Raw genomic sequence first — 20,107 nt, forward strand, 5'->3', positions numbered from 1 at the left:
GGTCATTATAACCATCGACCTCTCACGCTCATCTTCTCTTTCTTTACATATTCACTTTAGAGGATGTCTTATATCTTAAAGGTAAGGGTAGAACAATATCTTTGGCTTACAGTGACATCATAATGCTGTGCTGTAACCTTTGATGAATGAAGCTTTCCTTTATGCTTGTTTTGTCCCTTGTTCTAATTGGTGGCTAAAATGTGAAGATGCAAATCTGACATGTAAGTACTTTCTTCAAAAAAGCAGGCTCTTGTGAAATACGTTTGAAAACGTCGTCTTAGATGCCCTAAAAATGCCCGTTTTTCCTTGTGTGTGTGTGTCTTTTTAATGCTGTTTTTCCTGTTCTTTTTGTCACGTGTGAGTTTTCCATGTCTGTCTGTTTTCAAGTAAGTCTAAGTGGGTCACTGTGGCTAAGTGGAAGAAATTAAATTCTTTGTTCCGTATATTTTAAGGTACTAATTATTATCCATACATCACATATATGCATCACATGGGAGATTGGGAGAAGAATGGTCACCAGGGTCTAAGATTCTAATCCGTTTACTTGGATACCTGATAATGGGCACTGGTTATTCAGATGGCAGAAGCAAATTCAATAATTCATGGCTCTTTCATCGCCTAATTAAAAATATGGCTTTATATATGTATATTTAAGCTTAGGTCTACACCCGTGACTCCTGACCCTGAGTTATTTATCCGGAGATCCCTCATTTGGCTCTTCTCCCTGACTTCAGGGAAAGTATTAGGTCCCCCTGCCTTAATTTTCCCATCTGACAAATGGAAATTAATATTTTTCTTTGGGGGACTGTTGCTAAGGAAAATGTATTTAAACCGCTTTGAAGCTCTTTGAAAAGCAGTATGTACTACAGTTGTTACTTAATAACCTTAAAACCCTATCAGTGAAGACTATAAACCACGTTAGGAATACGGTTATTTCCCTAGGATCAACACCCACTACTTTCACTACAGATGGCTCCTGTCCCTATGGCAATTGAGAGGACAATGTCATTGCCTCTGTTTTATGTAAGCTTTTAGAGTTTATTGGAGCCACTTTTATTGTGTACGTTATTAAATTTTGATGCACTCTGGAAGCTGTCAAAATAAGAGAGAGCCATTCGGTTTAATTTCATTTGCTATTTTTAATTTGTTTTCGGGGGGAGAATTCTAATTCATAAAGAAACCTCTATCCTTACAGGAGTCTAGTAAGAGCCCCAAAACAATGAAGAAGTTTCTTCACAAAAGAAAGACAGAAAGAAAGCCATCGGAGGAGGAATATGTGATTCGGAAAAGTATGTGTTTTATACTTTTTTTTTTAAAGACTTTATTTATTTATTTGACAGAGAGAGACACAGCGAGAGAGGGAACACAAGCAGGGGGAGTGGGAGAGGGAGAAGCAGGCCTCCCGCGGAGCAGGGAGCCCGATGCGCGGCTCGATCCCAGGACCCCGGGACCACGACCCGAGCCGAAGGCAGACGCCTAACGACTGAGCCACCCAGGCGCCATGTGTTTTATACTTTTTGACGGTCAGCTATGGATGAGCTAGCAGAAGAATTTTGTTGGAAGCAGATGATGAGAGTAGTTTGTCCTCTGTATCACCTGTTACACAAAGAAAAATGCACGCATTCTAGGGTTTGGTCACCTCTAAGCTTTTTGAACGAGCTGCCTCCCACTGCACTTCATGTGATCTGAGCCAAACGCCCTCCGTATGATCATCGCGTTGAAGATTTTGCCCCGCCTGGTTGAGAACCACTAAAGGGCCACGTCTGCTATGGATACATTTTTTCTCCCTTAGTTTCTGATGCCCAAGATGTTTTCCCCTACTGAGATAGACTAAACAGACCTGAAGGCTGAAATCCTTCTGGAAATTTAATGCTCAGTGACGTTCCCAGTTAGCCAAGGTATCAGCCTGCTGCCGTGTAGAAACGGCTTGATTCCCAGGCGGACTGCAGAGTCGGTTGCCCAGTCCATATGTGTGCATTGGCCTCTATGGCTGGGACCGAAGTACTTTGGGACACACATGAAGGAGTAAGGGATGCCTCCTCAGTGTCTCAGCCAAAAATACAGTCTGGAGAAATCTTTGCCAGACTCCAGCTTCTGCATAGCCCAGCCCGCCCCTGGGTGCGCGCATCAGTCCCTTCCAGAACGAGTTGGAGAGGGAGAGGGAGGAAGGGAGAATCAATGACTCTGCTGGCTGCTTGGAAAAAATGGGTGGGGTCTATGGGGGAAAGTCTCCTAGAGAAGGGGAGCCTTACAATTTGGAGGGGAGGCAGGTTGTGGTGTATTTCGGGTGAGAACCGAGGCTAGGGCCACGCCCACCGCGGTCATCGTGGCCCCTCGGAGTCTTAGTAGAAGCCCCCAAACGATGAAAAAGTTTCCTCAGCAAAGAAAAATGGAAAGAAAGCGGCCAGAGGAGGCTTTCCAGTCAGGGAAGCCAGCCCCCAGCAGCGGAGTGCACCAAGTCATCTCGAGGGTCCAGAGGCAGATTTGTCTCCGCAAAGTCCTCATTCCTTAAATCCGACAGGTACTGCTGCTCTGGAAGAGGATGCGCAGATCCTTAAAGTGATCGAAGCGTACTGCACCAGCGCAAATTTCCAACAAGGCCACGGCTCAAGTAGGTTCCCTCCCAAACCACTTTCTCTAATGAACGCTATTTCTTTTTGACTGCTCAGCGCCTCTTTGAAAAAAGAGAAAAGCAGGTGACCGGGTGCAGAGGAGTGCTTCAGAACTACATCTTTCCGATAAGGTGCTTTGAGCTGCCAGGCGGTTTGTTTACCCGCTGTTTCTTTTCACCCAGAGAGAAAGAGAGACGCAAGAGTAAAAAAGTTGGAGGTGATAGAAATGAGAAAAAAAAAAAAAGAAGATTTTTTTTTTTTTTAAAGTCCTTCTCCTTTGAAGTACACAGATACCTTCACCAGCACTAGTTAGGAATTAAAGAGCCCAGAGAGTTCCTGTGTCTGTGAACTGATGCTAATCTCTTCTCATAGGCAGATTTGGAAAGGAAGTCACAATACTATCTTTGATCAGCTGCATATTTAAGCGAACAGTGCTTCACCCAGCTCAGGTTTCAAAGTTGCTCTGAAAATCTGGAAATGTAGCTGCTCAGCAGGGGCCGTTTGGAATGTGTGCAGTTTACAGGGAGCTACCAGGGAAGGGCACCCCCCCACGACCACCTCCCAGCACCTTTCAGGCTACAAACTGAAAGCCAGATGAGGTTTTTCTGATTGCTCCTTGAGCTTTTTAAAAAACCAGGTCGCATCAGTTCTGTCTTGTCTGCCGTGATTATAGACATTCAGGAGACCTGGTGCAAGGTGTTTGCATCTGCAGAAGAAGTGAGTTCTCCATAATGCTCCCTGTTGGACAGCTAATGACCAATCACTTGAGTAGGGGTGGGGATCGCTTGGGCTGATGGCCTTGACCGATGCCTTCAAAGTAACATGTCCCCAAGGCTGGCGTGAGGAAAACATTTGATGTCAGACTTGACACATTTGACCGTGAAGAGAGGACTATCCTACGTTCTGCTTCACAGACAGATCTTGGCTCTGAGAACAAGTTTCGAGGAGGCAGGAATGGAAAGTGAGAGCAGTTTGGGGCGTGAAAACTAGGAAAGAGAGGGGGACAGGGAGACACCAGAAGAAGCATCCCTCATACAAAACATGACCTCATCTGCTCCCTGAACCTGCTCTCTTCACATCGACAGCGTCCGCAGATCTGTAGGAGGTGGAGGCAGTGTTTCCGCCCCTCCTGCCTAGCCTGCCCCTGACACGTGGCAAGTGTCTAGCATCATGGCGGCCTCCCATCCTCTGTCCCTCTCTCCAGCCAGAAGTCCTGTTTCCCAGGGAACTGAGTGCATTTAACCAGTCAGTTGGTCAGTCTGCAGCCTACTTAGTAAGCACCCACGGAGTGCTGGGCCCTGTGGAAGGCAGAGACACCACCACCTCAGCAAGGGGGAGGCGGTGAGTGCACACAACTCGAAGATTCAAGATTAAGGGCTCAAGCTCCAAGAGGAAGGATCCAGAAGTGGGGGGGGGGGGGGTTGGAGGTGCAGGAGAGCTCTTTGGTCCGGTCCCTTGTCTCTTCTGTCACCTCTTCCATCCCCAGAGCCTGGAGAGAGTCTGAGCAGAGCCATAAACATGCCCACGTCTTTGTGCTGATGTGGTAACGCCCACCCCCTGCTCCACCTTTGACTGGAATGGACTTCACTGACAAAATGCCCCCCACCCTGGCCAAAATCGAATCGATGTATTTGTCTATTTTCTCACATCAGGAAGATTTAGTCAGCAAATGTTGGATGACTGTTCTCTGGGTGCAGGGCAGCAATGTGCCATCAACAAAGACCCCTCAGTGACAATAGTAGAAGGGGCCAACACCTAGAGTAGTCTCGGGTGACTCTCCTCTCGCAACCCTTGTTTGTAGGTGCGCGCAAAGATTCGCTCCCACAAGTCTTACTCCCCGAGGAGGAGAAACTCATCATTGAAGAAACCAGGAGCAATGGCCAGACTATCATCGAAGAAAAGTGAGTAGAGTTGGCTACCTTTTCTGATTTGTCTGGGGGCTGGAAAAGTGCGTCTCTTGCAAAGCCTGCACTGAAGGACAGTCCCTCCTTCTCTGGGAATATAGCCCTATTTGCTCTCACGCAGTTGGGACCTGTGAGAGGGCTGCTCCCCAACAAGGGGAAGTGGGGAGAGGAGGCAGAGGGGGTGGAACTCTCTGCATGGTGGCTCCCCCACACGGGAAGGTGCTCTAGGGTACGCAAGAATAGCACTCCAGATGGGTCTAGGTGGCACTTGGGAAGGCGACAGCACCAGTTTCCATGGCCAGAGGGTTGCTTCTCACATTTACTGAGACAAACCCTGGACTTTCACATACTTGACCTATTTAGAATCCTACAGAAACCCAGCGAGATAAGCATTACTTTCACCACTTCTATTGAAGTTGAGGCTCAGGGAAATGATGTTCCGGAGGTCTACCTTTGCACACTAGTGAGGGTGACCCAATGGGGGAAAATCAGGTTAAGTACCTATGGGCTCATAAAATAAATACAAAGTAGCCAAATAATTCATTTGTTTAAACTTGAGTCATTTCTGAAGTCAGGCCTAAATTTGCATAGGATAGCATATTTCGAAGTGCTCGACATCGTCAATGTATTTTTCCATCTGGTATATGAAGTGATGTGGCAAAATGGTAAAGCCCTTAGGGCTTAAGAGAACAGCCCTGGTTCAAGTCCAAATTCTGATCGTGTTAGCTGTGTGACATGGGGGCCAGCCTCTTTACCGCTCCGTGCCTCGGTTTCCCCATCCGTAAATGGGTATGATAGTAATACTTTAAGGTTTGTGGTGGGGTTAAATGGAAGAATAAGTATAAAGGCTGGCACATGGTCATCACTCAGTAAATGATAACAGTTGTAATAATAATTGTTATAATAGCTATATTAATCCCCACAACAACTTTGTGAGGCTTGCGGGGAATGTGGTATTATTGCCATTTTGTATGTGAAGAAAGTCAGACAAGGAGAGGAGGAGAAAGAAACTGGTTACCCAAGGTTGGAGGACTGGTAAGTGGGAGGATCCAAACTGGAACCCGGATCTCCAGAGTTCTTGTCCAGGGAGAGAGCCATCTGAGAAGTAACTGTCCCATGACTCAGCCAGGGCACTTTATCCTCTTTTGGGACAGATGGGATCTTCCAGAAAGAATGCTCCTGACTTTGTGTCATGTAGGGTCGTGTAGGGTCGGAGAGGTGAGAACAGCCATGCCATTGCACAGATATCATAAGGTAGGCAGGTCTCATGACACCCCACATTACATGTTAGGTGATGTTCGTTCCTGCCCCAAAGGAAGAATCAAAACTTTATGATGAGCCCAAGTCTCTCTTTTTTTGTACTCTCCCAAGCTGGGAAGCAAGCGGCCAAGGAGGAGGGCAGTATAGAAAAGGTGCCATGACATGGCATTCGAATGACCACGTGTGCTGGTGGCTGTTTGCCCCTGAAAATAGGGACCATGGGGACCATTCACAGCAGTGTCTCTCCCGACCAGCTAGAAAGTCCACTGCTCTTCAGGAGCTGTAGTTCTCGAAAGCTGCTTTTATGGTTAAGTTTTTCTTAATAGTATTTCAGTGCCGGCTCTTAATCTCTGAAATTTATGTTCTAGGAGTCTGGTCGACACTGTGTATGCCTTGAAGGATGAGGTCAAAGAACTGAAACAGGTAATGAAATAGAAAAGTCATTTTCTTGGGTCACATAACAGGAACAAGGTGGTGAGGTGGGGATTTTTCTTGTGTCTTCATGGTGGGTTTTGTTGATTTTACCACATGGTCTTGGCTTTAAATTTCTCAGGATTGCTCATATACCTATTTAGCAGTTTACAATAGGGTCCCATACTTAGTTACAACTTTCATGCTCTCTGACATTTGTGAACAGATTGTTAACAAAGATAAGTCATCCCTGAGTGTGTGAGTGTAAAGAGAACCGTAAATCTTGATTTGTGGGATCCTCTGCAAATGTGATCCAGTGCTCCATGATGCACACTCTTCCTGGTGTTTGGGGACTGGCTGTACCTGGTGACAGGGGGAAAGGATGGACTGGAGGGGGGAGAACAGAGACTGGAAGACCACTTGGGAGGTTATCACAAAACTCAGGGTGAGACACGATGGAGTTCTGAACTGAGGCAGTGTCATTGAGGCTGTAGAGGGAGGAAAACGAACGTAAAGGAAGGCACATCGCAGGGGTAGAGCCTGTGGAAAATGATGCTGTGATGTTGGGATTAAGAGGGAGAGCCAGGGATTGAAGATGAAGCTTTTTACGTGGGTATCTAGTTTGACAGGGTGGTGCCCTTCATGGAGATCAGGAGCCACAGGAGGAAGAGAAGTTTGGGGTGACGGTGGAGACACTGAGTTCATTTTAGGACATAATGAGTTTGAGGTGCTTGTAAATATCGAGTTGACACTGGGGACTGTGGACCTAGTGCTCGTGAGATGAGATGAGGTCAAGTGTCAGAGGGACTCGGGAGGCCCCTGAGTTGAGTTGAGGGAGAAGAGACACTAAGTGAAAAGAGAGCTGAGTTGGAAGAGGGCCCAGGCCAGAGCCATAGAGGACGCTTACACTGCAAGCAAGAAGAATGCAAAGACTCGGCCAGAGAGGGGTCAGAGAGGCAGGGGGCTGCCTTGTCTTAGAAGCTGAGCGAAAGGAGCCTGAGGAAGGAAAGTACAGTCAGTGGTGAAGGCTGCTAAAAGGATGAGCAGGAGGAGCCCTGGGAAGGCGCTCCTTGGTTGGGGAATTAACAAGTCTTTTGCCATCACAGGAAAATAAAAGAATGAAGCAATGCCTGGAAGAAGAATTGAAATCAAGAAGGGACCTAGAAAAGCTGGTCCGGAGGCTGTTGAAGCAGACTGATGAATGTATTCGGGCTGAGTCCAGTAGCAAGACCTCCATTCTTCCATAACCATCACTGTGCAGCTGGGCACACGTGCCTCCGGGGTTATCTCAAAATGTCCAGCTGAATGATTCGTTTGATCACTTCCTTGGTTTTTATTTTGTACCTGAGTCAGTCTTTCTCTCCCTCTCTCCCGCTCTCTCTCTTTCTCTGTCTTTCTGTTTGCTTGAGTGTTTGTTGTCGTTCGGTTATTGGTTGTTTTCTTTTTGACTGGGGTAAAAGCGAGAGGTGGTGGTGGAAGTCTCCCCAGAGTCTTTTCCATTTAATAAGAAAAGGACAACTAGTATAGGCAAATGACTTAAATGGTCTTCAGATGGCCTTCAATTCATAGTGCCTCTTCACCAGCCATTACCTTCCTCCCTGCCCCGCCCCGTCCCGTCACTCTTTTGGGGCTGGCTGCCATATCAGAGTGGCTGGCCATGGCTTAGTAAATGTGAACTTGACTTTTTCTCTCATGCTTTCTTGTATCTGGAAGGCCCTCAGTACCCAGTTTAAGGAGGGCAAAGCTCCTTGAGCTATGACTAGGGTAGGATGAATGGAAGACTAGCACATTTGCCCAGTGACCCAGCCACCCTGCCCTGACTATCATGTGCCCCCCCTCAATGCACACTTTTTATTTTAATTACTGCCCTATGTTGTCTATAAGGCCAAGAAAACAGTAGCACCCTTATTCCTTTTGTGTGGGTTTACATTTTAACTCTGTGGGGCAGAAGCTCCGGTCACCCCCGCCAGTACCAGACCCATTAGCAAATTGCACTAGACAGTCTTCCCCTTCAGCTGCAGAGTTGACCATCCCTGCCCAGTGCATGATAAGTTTTCCCCCCTAACCGTCTGCCTCGTGTGTAAGTTTTCTATTTCCCCAGTGCTTACAGCCAACCGTACGAAGCGGTGTGTAAACTAGTATGTGTGCGCTTTGCTTACTTTTTTGAAAATATAGACTGTGAGCAGTTACTTCATCTACATTGCATATTCAACATGTGACTTCTCATCCTTTAAAACAATCTGCATTGAGGAGATATCGTGCCCTAGTAGACCGCTTTAATTCACTCTATCGCTCTATGCAGTGAAAAGCTGTAATATTCATCAGCCTCTTTGAGTAGGACTTGAAGCATTATTTGCAGAAATGTGCTGTTGGTCCAGTTTGTATATCCAGAAAGAAGGGACCCCTCTAGTGGTCGTGTGCTGGTTGCTAGCGAAGCTCAGTATTTGGAACTGGTCTACTAACGTTGCTCATTGAATCAAACGATCACCTTTGTAAGTGTCTCCAAAATTAGAACTGTGGTAAACCAGGTTTAGAAGAGGGTCCCAGAAGAACAAAACACATCCAAATTCGGCACAAATGAAAGTCGGCACAAGCCTCCAGGACAGAGCAGTGCAACCTGCCCCTCTCTCTCCCCAAGACAGGTGCAATTGGGCAGGTGGGGTAGATCACTGGAAAGAGAGGCAAAGGGCCAATGGACTGGTCAAGGTTGTCTACCAGATACATTTGATGGGTGCCTATAAATGTGGGTTTTGCAAATGATGTTTAGAAACCACACTTGAAGCTTGAATCCCCCAGCTTGCTAAGCTCTTTTTCTTTCTAGTATTGGGGGGGGGGGTCTCAAGTTCCCATAGCTACATGGTACAGGGCTATTGACTGCTTGCTGCACAGGAAGGGGATGATTCCACAGTCCGCCATCAGCCAACCACACACAGCCATCTTTGGAAGCTCAAGAGTGAAAAAGATTTCTAGAAATGGCTGTTGTTCTGTTTTTAAGCCCAACAGCTTAGATATGCCATCCTTCACCTAAAAATTAACAACAACCACACAGATCTGAGCATCTGCCCCACCTGTGGTTAATCAATGGCTTGAAGTAAATGCGCAAACTACATCCATAGGGAACATTTTTGTGATTACAAAATAGTTGATAAGGTATAGGATTGCTTATAATATTGAAAGGTCTTTATTTTAAAGCAACGTGTACATATGCATGTTTTTGGAACTTGGCCCTTCTGAGGAGAGGCCCTCGGTACTCAGAGTGGTGTCCGTGCTCACATATTAAGCAGTAATGTAAAGGAAATGAAGCCATGTTAACCCGAGAGCAGTGTCTCCATAGTTGTGTTGTTTACAACACTCTGTAAGTGGGTTCCTGTTGCCCTGTAATTAAACTGCTGCCCTTAGAGGCTTTTTACTTCCTCTTCTGTCATGTCCCTTCTTACACAAGCTCAAATTTTCTAACTTGTTTTTATTTTGAAGACTTTTAAAATGGACATTTTCAATAAATAAGAATAACAATGCTTTATAAACTAAGTCCCGTGTTTTCTTTGCTAGCCAGTGTGCAGAAGGATTTCTCACGCGGTGGCAGCTTCCTCCCCCATGTACTCATTAGCCATCCGCTCTCATCGGGTCCCCTGGCCGCCTTCCACCTGTTTCCGTCAGGGCAGGTGATATTTGCTCCCCACTTTACAGTGATAATTCATGCCACAAGACAGAACCTTCCTTAACTTCTCCACCCCTGTCCTTCAGGTCCCAACCTATGGACTGTTTGTACACCATTTTCTGTCCAGTATCAGGATTTTGTCAACCAGTGATAGCCTACATTTTGACCACAGTTGGAATGCTGGTATCAGCTGTCAAGATGAAAATCCACCTCGAGACAGATGTGCTGGATATTATCTGTTGTTACTCAGCATCCCCTCCTACCCTTTTTGTGTTTCTCCTTGGAAGCCTAAAGAAAAGAAAAAAAAAAAAAAAGACCTATCTCAGACTCCCTTGCAGCTAGGGTTCTCTATACAATGTGGGTTCTGATACATTTTCAGTTCTGCCAATGAGATGCCTTTGCACGATGTTTGGAAGGCTCACGTTAGGCAGAGGACATCTTCCTGGGCTTGGTGGCTGGCAGGCAGTTCCAGAGATGTGTTTGTGGCTTCCGTACTCTAGCTTCCAGTGTGTCCACTCACAGCTTTGTGCGTGGGAGATTGTCATGGCAGCGGTGGTGGAGCAGAAACTTCCTGAACTAGATTTGGGTCACAACTACAATAAAATGACCTTGAAGCCATTAGTCCACTTCTGTTGCCAACAATTTTGTAGGCACCGAGTATTACCTTTCTGCTTGGGATGTCTTTGGCAGTTTATGTTTCCTACTCTGAAGCAGTAGATACAGTATCACACCTCCATGTGCTAGGCTCTATCGCAAGTGTTTTATATGGCTGAGCTCACGAAACCCTCACAACCACCCTATGAGGTATTGGTTAGCCCCATCTTACAAAGGAACAGAGGCACAGATGTTGAACAAGATGCTAGTATGTGTGGAGCTGGGATTCAAAGCCCTGGTCTGTCCAGCTCTGGGATCCGTGCTCTTTCCACCATGCTTTCTCCTCTGTACTTGGCACCTGCTAAGTAGGCTACTATCTCAGCCACCTACTCTCGTGAAGTCACTAATGAGCTCTTAATTGAAGAATCCAGGGAACACTTTTCAATTCCTATCTTGACATCTCCACGTTATTTGACCCTCTCCTCCTTGATAAATCTCTCCTTCCTTGGCTTTCCTGATCCCAACTTTTCTGACATTCATTCAACCTTTCTGACCACCCCTGTCTTCTTTGCTGGCTCCACCTCCTTTGCCTGTCCCTTGAACATTTGCTGATCCTCGACACTTTTCTTCTTCTCTTCCTTTCTATGGCCTCTTCCTGGACAACCTCGTCTACTCCTATAACTTCATTGATCAAAATGCAGATGATTCCCATGTCCATAGTTTTCCATCCTGATCTTTCTCCTGAGCTCCAGACCCATGGATGCAGCTACTTCCTGGACAGTCACAACTTGGATGTCCTACAGCACCTCAAACTCAACATGTCCAAAACTGGACTCCTCATTTTTATTCCCAGATCTGCTCCTCCAATGTTTCCCATCCCAGTGAACAGCACCCCTGGCACTTCGTTGCCCCAGTCAGGAAAATGGGCATGATCCTCTGCTCCATCCTCTCCCTCAACCCTGTATAAATTTATACATTAACCCTTTATAAGTCCAGTCATCCAGTCTTAACATTTTTAACAATGTTGTATCTCCTGAATTCCTCTCCATCCTCTTGACCATCACCTGTTTTTGGCACTTATCATCTCTCCCTCGGACTAATGCATCTCCTTGCCTCTTGAGCCACCTTCTCTAGTCTGTCCTTTTTGGTGCCAGTAGCATGCTTACCTAAGAGGTCAGTGTCATTCATCTGTTTAAAAATTTAATCTCTTGGGCGCCTGGGTGGCTCAGTTGGTTAAGCGGCTGCCTTCGGCTCAGGTCATGATCCTGGAGTCCCTGGATCGAGTCCCACATCGGGCTCCCTGCTCGGCGGGGAGTCTGCTTCTCCCTCTGACCCTCCCCCCTCTCATGTGCTCTCTCTCATTCTCTCCCTCTCAAATAAATAAATAAAATCTTTAAAAAAAAATTTAATCTCTTGCTACTCACCACCACACAGTAAAATTTAATCTCCATGGGGGCGCCTGAGTGGCTCAGTCGTTAAGCGTCTGCCTTCGGCTCAGGTCATGATCTCAGGGTCCTGGGATCGAGCCCTGCATCGGGCTCCCTGCTCGGCGGGAAGCCTGCTTCTCCCTCTCCTGCTTCCCCTGCTTGTGTTCCCTCTCTGGCTGTGTCTCTCTCTGTCAAATAAATAAATAAAATCTTTAAAAAAAAAATGAGAAAATTTAATCTCCATGAATTTCTCTTAAGTCCTGTAATATGCCTTTTGCCCTGCCTAAAATCCCTTTCCCATCCCTGTCCATCAAGCAAATTCTTTCCTTTCCATTTAGAGTCAGCTCAAGTATCGATGTGAACTCATGATTTCTAAAATGCATTGTATATATGTGTGTCTCTGCATGTGTATGTGTACATTTATATGTATGCACTATGAATGTTTGTATGTATTAAGATTGCCAGATAAAATACAAGATGCTCAGTTAAATTTGAATTTCAGCTGGGTGCCTGGGTGGCTCAGCCAGTACAACATGCAACTCTTGATCTTGGGGTCTTGAGTCCAAACCCCACGTTGGGTTTAGAGCTTACTTAAAAAAATTGAATTTCAGCGATGCAACAAATACTGTTTTGGTATAGATCATGTCCCAAATATTGCATGGGATATATTTATACTAAGTTTTTCAATGTTGACCTGAAATTCAAATATAACTGGGTATCCAGAATTTTTATTTGCTAACTCTGACAGCTTTTGTGTGAGTGTGTATAAATATATATATTTATAGTTATTAGTGTATATTTATGTATATATATATATTTCCTAGGAGCAGTGACACCCTAATAGCAAGGAACACAGTTAGTACCCAGAACTTGGTTTCTAAACACTTATACTCTGTACTGAAAGGAATCAGAGCTCCTTGGAGAAATGGCTGATTCTATGGCTGAAGCAGGGAAGGTATAAGATGAGCCTGGGACATCTTGTTGTGCCAGAAAGTACCAGAATGCTAAGAAAGGAATCTGACAGGGCCACATCTCAAGGACACAGGGGCCAACTTGAAGAGGCTCCCACTGGCCAAATAAAGGTAAATTTGAGCACCAAAATAAGGATAGTAATGAATTAGAAAACATTGAAAAACGTAGAAATCTATGAGTCCATGCTGATAAATAAGTAAGTGGGGAGAAAGGGAAAGCTCTTGTTTACAGGACCATGCTGAGTGTTGACTGGTAAATGTGGAAGGAACCCCAGAGTTGGAAAATCATTATTTTGCAACCATCATACTAAAGACTGATTCAGGCAAAAATGACTCTCAGATGCTAAATAAAGGGGAAAATGTTGATGATGAGAAAGATACTTGCGTGGTCTCAAAGTGTTTCCCCGAAGACTGCTTACTAGTTACAAAGGTGAAAATGGTAAGTATAGGGTGCAGAGACTAGACAACACCTTCCTTCACCAAGTGATCAAAATCCACATCAGCGATGAGAGGCAAATGGCCATCATGTGACTCCAGATGTAATATGCTGAGAAGAACACAACATCATGTATGTGGTTTGCCATCCAGGAAAGCATAACTAGGACTTGACCACGAGGAAGCATCAGACAAACTCAAAATAAGGAACATTCTTTTTTTTTAAGGAAGAGAGATTGTTATTATTTAAGGTAAAAATGTCCATGTCATTAAATACAAAGAAAGGCTGTGGAAATGTTCCAGATGAAAAGCAACTGAAGAAACATGACAACTAGATTCAGTGCCTGACCCCAGACTGGATCCTGTACTGGAAGGGCAAAGTGATATAAAAGATATTATTGTATCATTTAATGGAATTGGAATACAAATGGCAGATCAGTATCAATGTTAAATTTATGGAAGTTGGTAAGTGTACAGTTGACTCTTGAACAATCTGCGGGTAAGAGCGCCGACCCCCCCACAGTAAAAAATCCACCTATAATTTTGACTCCCCCCCCCCCAAAACTAAGCTAATGGCCTATTGTTGACTGGAAGCGTTACTGATAACATACAGTCAACGTATATTTGGTATGTTCTATGTATCCTATGCTGTATTCTTACAATTAAGTAAGCCAAAGCAAAGCAAATGTTATTAAGAAAATCTTAAAGAAGAGCGAATACATTTATTCTATTTGCTGAAAAAAATCCAAACCTGTGCTGTGCTTATAAAGAAGAATATCTTTATTCTCGGGAAATACAACGAGGCCCTCAAGTGGTTCAGGAAAAAGATACACTGTTATTTATACTCTTATTTTTGCAACTTCTCTGTTAACTTTGAAATAATTTATTAAAAAAAAAAAAAAAAGAGTGAGCTCAAGTCTTGCCTCCTCAGGGAATCCAGACTCCAACAGCCCTTTTCCTTAACTGTGCTGCCTCTGCCTGGGTCTTCTCCCACATGAAATGTTAAGAGATTGACTCCTGTCGCCTTTGCCAATTCAGGGCCTGGTACAGGGGCCAGCCCATCGTACCTACTCAATAAATATTTGTTGAACGAGCAAATGTTCCAAATAATTTGAATGGGAAACCTGTGAAAACTTGCCTTAGTGTCTATAACAGAAGCCAACTGGGGGTCTAAGCGGTCCGCGGCCTCCGAGCCTGCAGGGTCTGTGGCCCAAGCCTCCTGGCCACCTTCTCACAACTTGCCCCGCGGGCCACCTGAGCCACGCCGTAGCCCAGGATGCTGTGGAGTCAGCCCCTCCGGGAAAGCAGGCCCGAGGGCGGTTTATCTCTGCCAAATGAGCTCCGGGCCTCTTCCTTGACTGGGCTTCCGCATGAGCTGTGTGGCCATACACCGAGACTGGTTCCCACGCAAGGCCCTCTGGGAGCTGCCCTGAACCCTTCTGTGCCACCACTCCCGGAAAGCCTTTCCTGACACCTGCCTTCCTCTGCTTGTCTGAGTTACGTGTCCTCCGCGTGTATCACGTGCAACACTGGTCCCTAACCCCTGCTGCAGTGTGGACCCTGGGCTTTAAATGTTTGCACCCCTGATATGCAGAAGACTGTAAGCTCCTTGAGGGCAGGGACTGGATCACATTCGTCTCATGTTTAGCACAGAAGGTATAACGTCAATAAGCGTTGGATGGGTGTGTGGATGGATGAAAAAAAACCCAGTAATAAGAAATGGGAATCAAATCTGAGTTAAAGGGGCACCCGGGTGGCTCAGTCAGTTAAGCGTCTGCCTTCGGCCCAGGTCACGATCCCAGGGTCCTGGGATCGAGACCTGAGTTGGGCTGCTTGCTCAGCTGTGAGCCCGCTTCTCCCTCTCCTCTTGGCTTGTGCTCTCTCTTGCTTTCTCTGTCCCTATCTGTGTCTCTCTCAAATAAATTAAAATAAAATCTTAAAAAAAAATCTGAGTTAAAGGTTGCACATTGAACTTCAAAGAGGTTTACAGCAGAGAAGTACAGAAGATAGGAATAGAGTTTGTGACAAAAATTATTGGACTTTAAGTGGGGTTACGTTAGCAGGGAAGTGGGAAGGTAATTCAGTGTAACTCCAGGAGTGGGCAATGGGAAACCCACTGTGTGTTTCACTGGTGTTCTTGAGAGTTGCCGAGTTGCCTATTGGGGTTACTCAGAGGAGTGTGGTATGGAAGGGGTACATTGGTGTGCTGATGTCCTTTAGATCGGGAAGCAATGATCGCAGTCTTTTTTAAAAGAAACCTTCCTTGTATATATATGCCACATCTTCTTTATCCATTCATCTGTAGATGGACACCTGGGCTCTTCCCATAGTTTGGCTATTGTGGACGTTGCTGCTAGAAACATCGGGGAGCATGTGCCCCTTCTGATCACTATGTTTGTATCCTTTGGATAAACACCTAGTAATGCAGTTGCTGGGTCGTAGGGTAGCTCTGTTTTTAAGTTTTTGAGAAAGCTCCATACTGTTTTCCAGAGTGGCCGCACCAGTTTGAACTCCCACCAACAGTGAGGAATTTAAGAAACGAAACAAATGAACAGGGGAAGGGAAGGAAAAATAAAATAAGATGCAAATTGAGAGGGAGCCAAACCATAAGAGATGCTGAAGTCCAGGGAACAAACTGAGGGTTGCTGGAGGGGGGGTGGGGTGGGGGGTGGGGTAACTGGGGGATGGGCATTAAGGAGGGCACGTGATGTGATGAGCACCGGGTGTTATATGCAACTGATGAATCACTAAATTCTACCCCTGAAACTAAAAAAGAAGAAGAAGAAGAAAGAAAAAAAACCTTCCTAAATATGCTAAGTGTGGAACTGCTCAAGCCAACTGACATATCTAGCAACCCCAAGCCTCCAGTGGTTCATTGTTTTTGACAATGAAACCGTAAGAAAGAGTCTTTGCTACACATAAATCTACTGTAGTTAGGTTTGTGATCTAATCCCCTGCCTTTTTTTTCTTTTACTTTCCTTCAAACTGGGTGTGGTCTTTGGTCTACTACAATGGGCGAGGCTTGTTTTCCTTGGTCTCAGATGTCTCAGACTGGTGTTCTGTTCCAGAGAGCAGGCTCTGCTGGGGACTTTCTGTGAATGATCTCGTTAAACCCTCACAAACCTTGCTTTCTAGGCAAGGACCCTGAGGCCCAGAGGAGGAGAAATGACTTGCCACGGTTATAAAGGTGGTAAAATAGCGGAGCCTGGATTAGGGTTTTATTTATTTTTTAAAGATTTTATGTATTTATTTGACAGAGAGAGAGAGAACGGGAGAGAGAGAGAGATAGGCAGAAGGAGAGGGAGAAGCAGGCTCCCCGCGGAGCAGGGAACCCAACACGGGACTCGATCCCTGGACTCTGGGATCATGACCTGAGCCGAAGGCAGATGCTTAACTGACTGAGCCACCCAGGCGCCCCCCCCCTTCTGCAGTTTTTAAAAAACGTTTTTATTTGTTTATTTACTTACTTACTTATTTAAAAATTAGGCCATGCCCGGCGTGGAGCCTAATGCGGGGCCTGAACTCACGATCCCAAGATCAAGACCTGAGCCGAGATCAAGAGAGTCAGATGCTTAACTGACTGAGCCATCCAGGCATGCCTGGTTTTGTTTTTTTAACTGGAAATGTGTTTCAGAGAGAGAGAGAAAAATTCTACTTAGCTTCATGTTCCAGGTTTCTGCATCTCTTACTTCAGACTGCTTTAAAGGCCTACGTCAGCGTGGCCTCCAACACAGTAGCATCAGGCCCTGTGGAAATAGTCAAATTCAGCGTGAAATGCGTTCCCTCCTGGATCCCGGGAGTCTATGTGTTGTTTTCCTTTAACTGGGGTGCCCCGTACCCACAGCTTGCTAGGGCACACTGTTTGCATCGTTTAGACATTCGCTTCCTACCAAGTAAGAGTGATAGTAATATTTCGTACTTTGTTCATTTTCTCTTTACCTGGAAATAAAAACCATTGGTCATTTCAAGCATTCCCTTCCTGCCAACCCTTAGATGGAATGTAAAAGTAACATGTTTATAAAAATGGGATGATATTAGATAACTTATGATCAGAATATTATAGGTACTCAAGTCCCCATCATTTATTAGAACAACTGAAAATGTTCAAGTGAAGTTTGGACCAACTTCATGTACTGTTTTGCAAACTATCATGAACCATATAGTAAAAATAGATGATTTATTTTTTAAAGATTTTATTTTTATCTCCACACCCAACGTGGGGCTCGAACTCAGGACCCCGAGCTCAAACGCCACATGCTCCACCGACCGAGCTGGCCAGGCGCCCCAGAAAAAGAGATTATTTATTTTTATCTACAGTACAATTCACAGTCATTCTGTGCTCCTTGAGTACAGTTTTATCATATACATGTTGTGGACATAAAATATTTTTACAGTATTGCAAATTTATGCCTTATCCAACACCCAGAATTATTTCATGAACTACTTAACCAAGTTACAAGCAGGGGCATTTATTCATTCATTTTTTCTTCATACAATGAATCAAGGGCCAATTCTATGCCAGGCGCTGTGGCGGACACTGGAGTCACCATGAGCAGGTGAACAGGACAAGGTCTTGGTTCTCAAAAAGCTCACAGCATAGTAGGAAAAACCTCAACTTTGGTAAGTGCCATGAAGCTCAATGCAGGGTGCAGTGGGGAGGGGGATGGGGCTTCCAAGCAAACAGCATGCCTGGGTCCCAAGGCAGGAGAGTACGTGTAGCCTTGCTTAGCGGAACTGAGGGTTAGAACTTAAGACATTGAGAGAGGTATTTGCAGGAGATGATGAAGCAGGGGAGTGGAAAAATCAGACTTTTATTTATTTTTTTAAAGATTTTATTTATTTGAGATAGAGCAAGAGCAAGTGAGAGAGAGAGAGAGAGAGTACAGGGGGAAGGGTAGAAGGAGAGGGATGAAGCAGCCTCCCCACTGAGCAGGGAGCCCGATGTGGGGCTTGATCCCAGGACCCTGGGATCATGACCTGAGCTGAAGGCAGCTGCCCAACCGACTGAGCCACCCAGGCACCCCAAATCAGACTTTCATTTAAGAATTCACTTTGGTGGTGCATGGAGAATGAATGAGAGGGAGCAATGGTAGAGGCAGGGAGGCTAGGAGGCTGTTGTATTCTGGGAGAGAGATGAACGGTAGTGGGACTAGGATAGTGGCAGCAGAGATAGAAAGAAGTAGATTAATTTAAAGACTATTTAAGAAATAGGGGTGATGTATTTATGCTGGTAGGATTGCACATGGGAGTGAGGACAGTGAGAAGTCAAGCCAGGTTCCTGGCTTGGGAAGCAGGGCAGATGAGGCTGCCATTCACTGGCAAAGTGGACCCCGTTGTGTTGGGGGAAAGATTAGGAGTTCCATTTGGATGCACTGGGCTTGAGGGCACTAACTGCAGGAGGCAGGTCAGGACTAAAGGCATGAAGGTGGTGGTTGAACCCATGAGCTGGCGGGGTTGAGGAGACAGCCCACTGTGAGCATGTAGGACAGGAAGATACGAGGGTAAAGGATGGGACTGGAGTTCTGGGAAAGGACAAGGCGACCTCATGAGGAAGTAGTCTGAGAGGTTGAAGGCAGTTGGCTAGGTGAGGCTGACATGCAGGGGACAGTTCTGGATGGGAGCTCTGGGAGGTGTCTTTTAGTAAGCAATAGGAAGCATGTGAGCAGAAGAAATAGACTAGAGCATGTAGTTTTTGTACCTATAGCATTCCTTCTGATAACAGATATCGTTAGCAACTTGGTTGCCAGAGGCAGAGATAATTGGGAGATATGATGTCCAAAGAAGAAGGTAGGGTGAAGTGCAAGGGCGATGTTTAAATCAGAGCATGTGAGTATACGAAGACTATAAAAGTTTTGTCCAGGCTGGACATGGATTCCCTTCGCAGGAACCCTACTAAGCGGGTAATGCCTCTTCCCACCCCCGCCCCCATGTCTCACCCGGGCGAGCTGGGCAAGTACAACTGTCCCCCAAAGTGGGCACTCAGGTACCGTGAGGGAGGGAAAATCATGACCCGTGGATTGTCTCTTCTCTGTGGGCTGGGCCAGGCCCTCTTCTCAGCTGGACCTGGGGTCCTGACCTTCCTAAGGGAGCCCCATACCTATGAGAATCTCATGACCAATGTCTCCTTGCTGCCATGCCACTGCCCCATTTCCTTCAAGTGTCCCGTGCAGAGGACAAGGCTGTAGAAGGATCTTTGCTGTAGAAGGATCTTTGCTCCGGAGGACAAGACAGCACTGAGGACATATCCAGGAGTCCCTGAATCAAGCAATGTCACCTCTGCTCATACCAAAGTTCTCTCGTTGAAGACGGTATGCAGCCAAGCAAGTTCAACTAGCATGATTTCAGCCTGGTGTTAGCAATTCATGCTAGGACATCTTCAAAGTCACTCAGTCCGGGAGGGGCTGTGTGTCCACAGGACCGAAGAGCAGGGCCGGTGGGCAGAGTGGAACCCCCCCCATTCCCCTTTCCTATGCCTACAGTAATATTTTCCTGCTTGAACCTAGGTGTTTGCTTTAAGCAACGAACTCTACCAATAAAAATGAACAAGCCACTCTGGGTTTCTTGGAGGTGACCAAGAATAGCTCTGTTGGCTTCGGTGGAAGAACAGGGGACCAGTACTTCTCCCCAGTTTGTCCCAGCTCCATTGCCTCTCACCCAAGGTAGAACCACCTAGCCAGCTATGAAAAAGATCAGCAACTGCTTCTCATTAAAGGCCCTCCCTCCAGCCTCGCTTAGCCGTGATTAATCAAGAACAAAAAGTCTCTTTTTCATCCCCTGCAGCCTTTCCAGAGCAGGCTGGAAATAAAGACCCAGATTGCTTTTCACCGAACGAGCT

General features: G+C 45.9%; 1 protein-coding gene across 1 annotated transcript in view; it reads left to right on the forward strand.

Annotated features, from left to right (window-relative positions):
- The window catches only part of ARHGEF6 (Rac/Cdc42 guanine nucleotide exchange factor 6), a 97,176-nt gene extending 87,467 nt beyond the window's left edge, over nucleotides 1-9,709 (forward strand). Inside the window, exons 17-22 of the mRNA XM_044911999.1 lie at nucleotides 61-81; nucleotides 1,196-1,289; nucleotides 2,522-2,611; nucleotides 4,414-4,513; nucleotides 6,145-6,199; nucleotides 7,294-9,709. Of these exons, the coding sequence (XP_044767934.1) occupies nucleotides 61-81; nucleotides 1,196-1,289; nucleotides 2,522-2,611; nucleotides 4,414-4,513; nucleotides 6,145-6,199; nucleotides 7,294-7,434 (501 nt within the window). The 3' untranslated portion in view covers nucleotides 7,435-9,709. The remainder of the gene's footprint in view (nucleotides 1-60; nucleotides 82-1,195; nucleotides 1,290-2,521; nucleotides 2,612-4,413; nucleotides 4,514-6,144; nucleotides 6,200-7,293) is intronic.
- Nucleotides 9,710-20,107: the final 10,398 nt, after the last annotated feature.

The sequence above is a fragment of the Neomonachus schauinslandi genome, chromosome X, assembly GCF_002201575.2.
Source record: "Neomonachus schauinslandi chromosome X, ASM220157v2, whole genome shotgun sequence".
In the NCBI taxonomy this organism is placed as follows: Eukaryota; Metazoa; Chordata; class Mammalia; order Carnivora; family Phocidae; genus Neomonachus; species Neomonachus schauinslandi.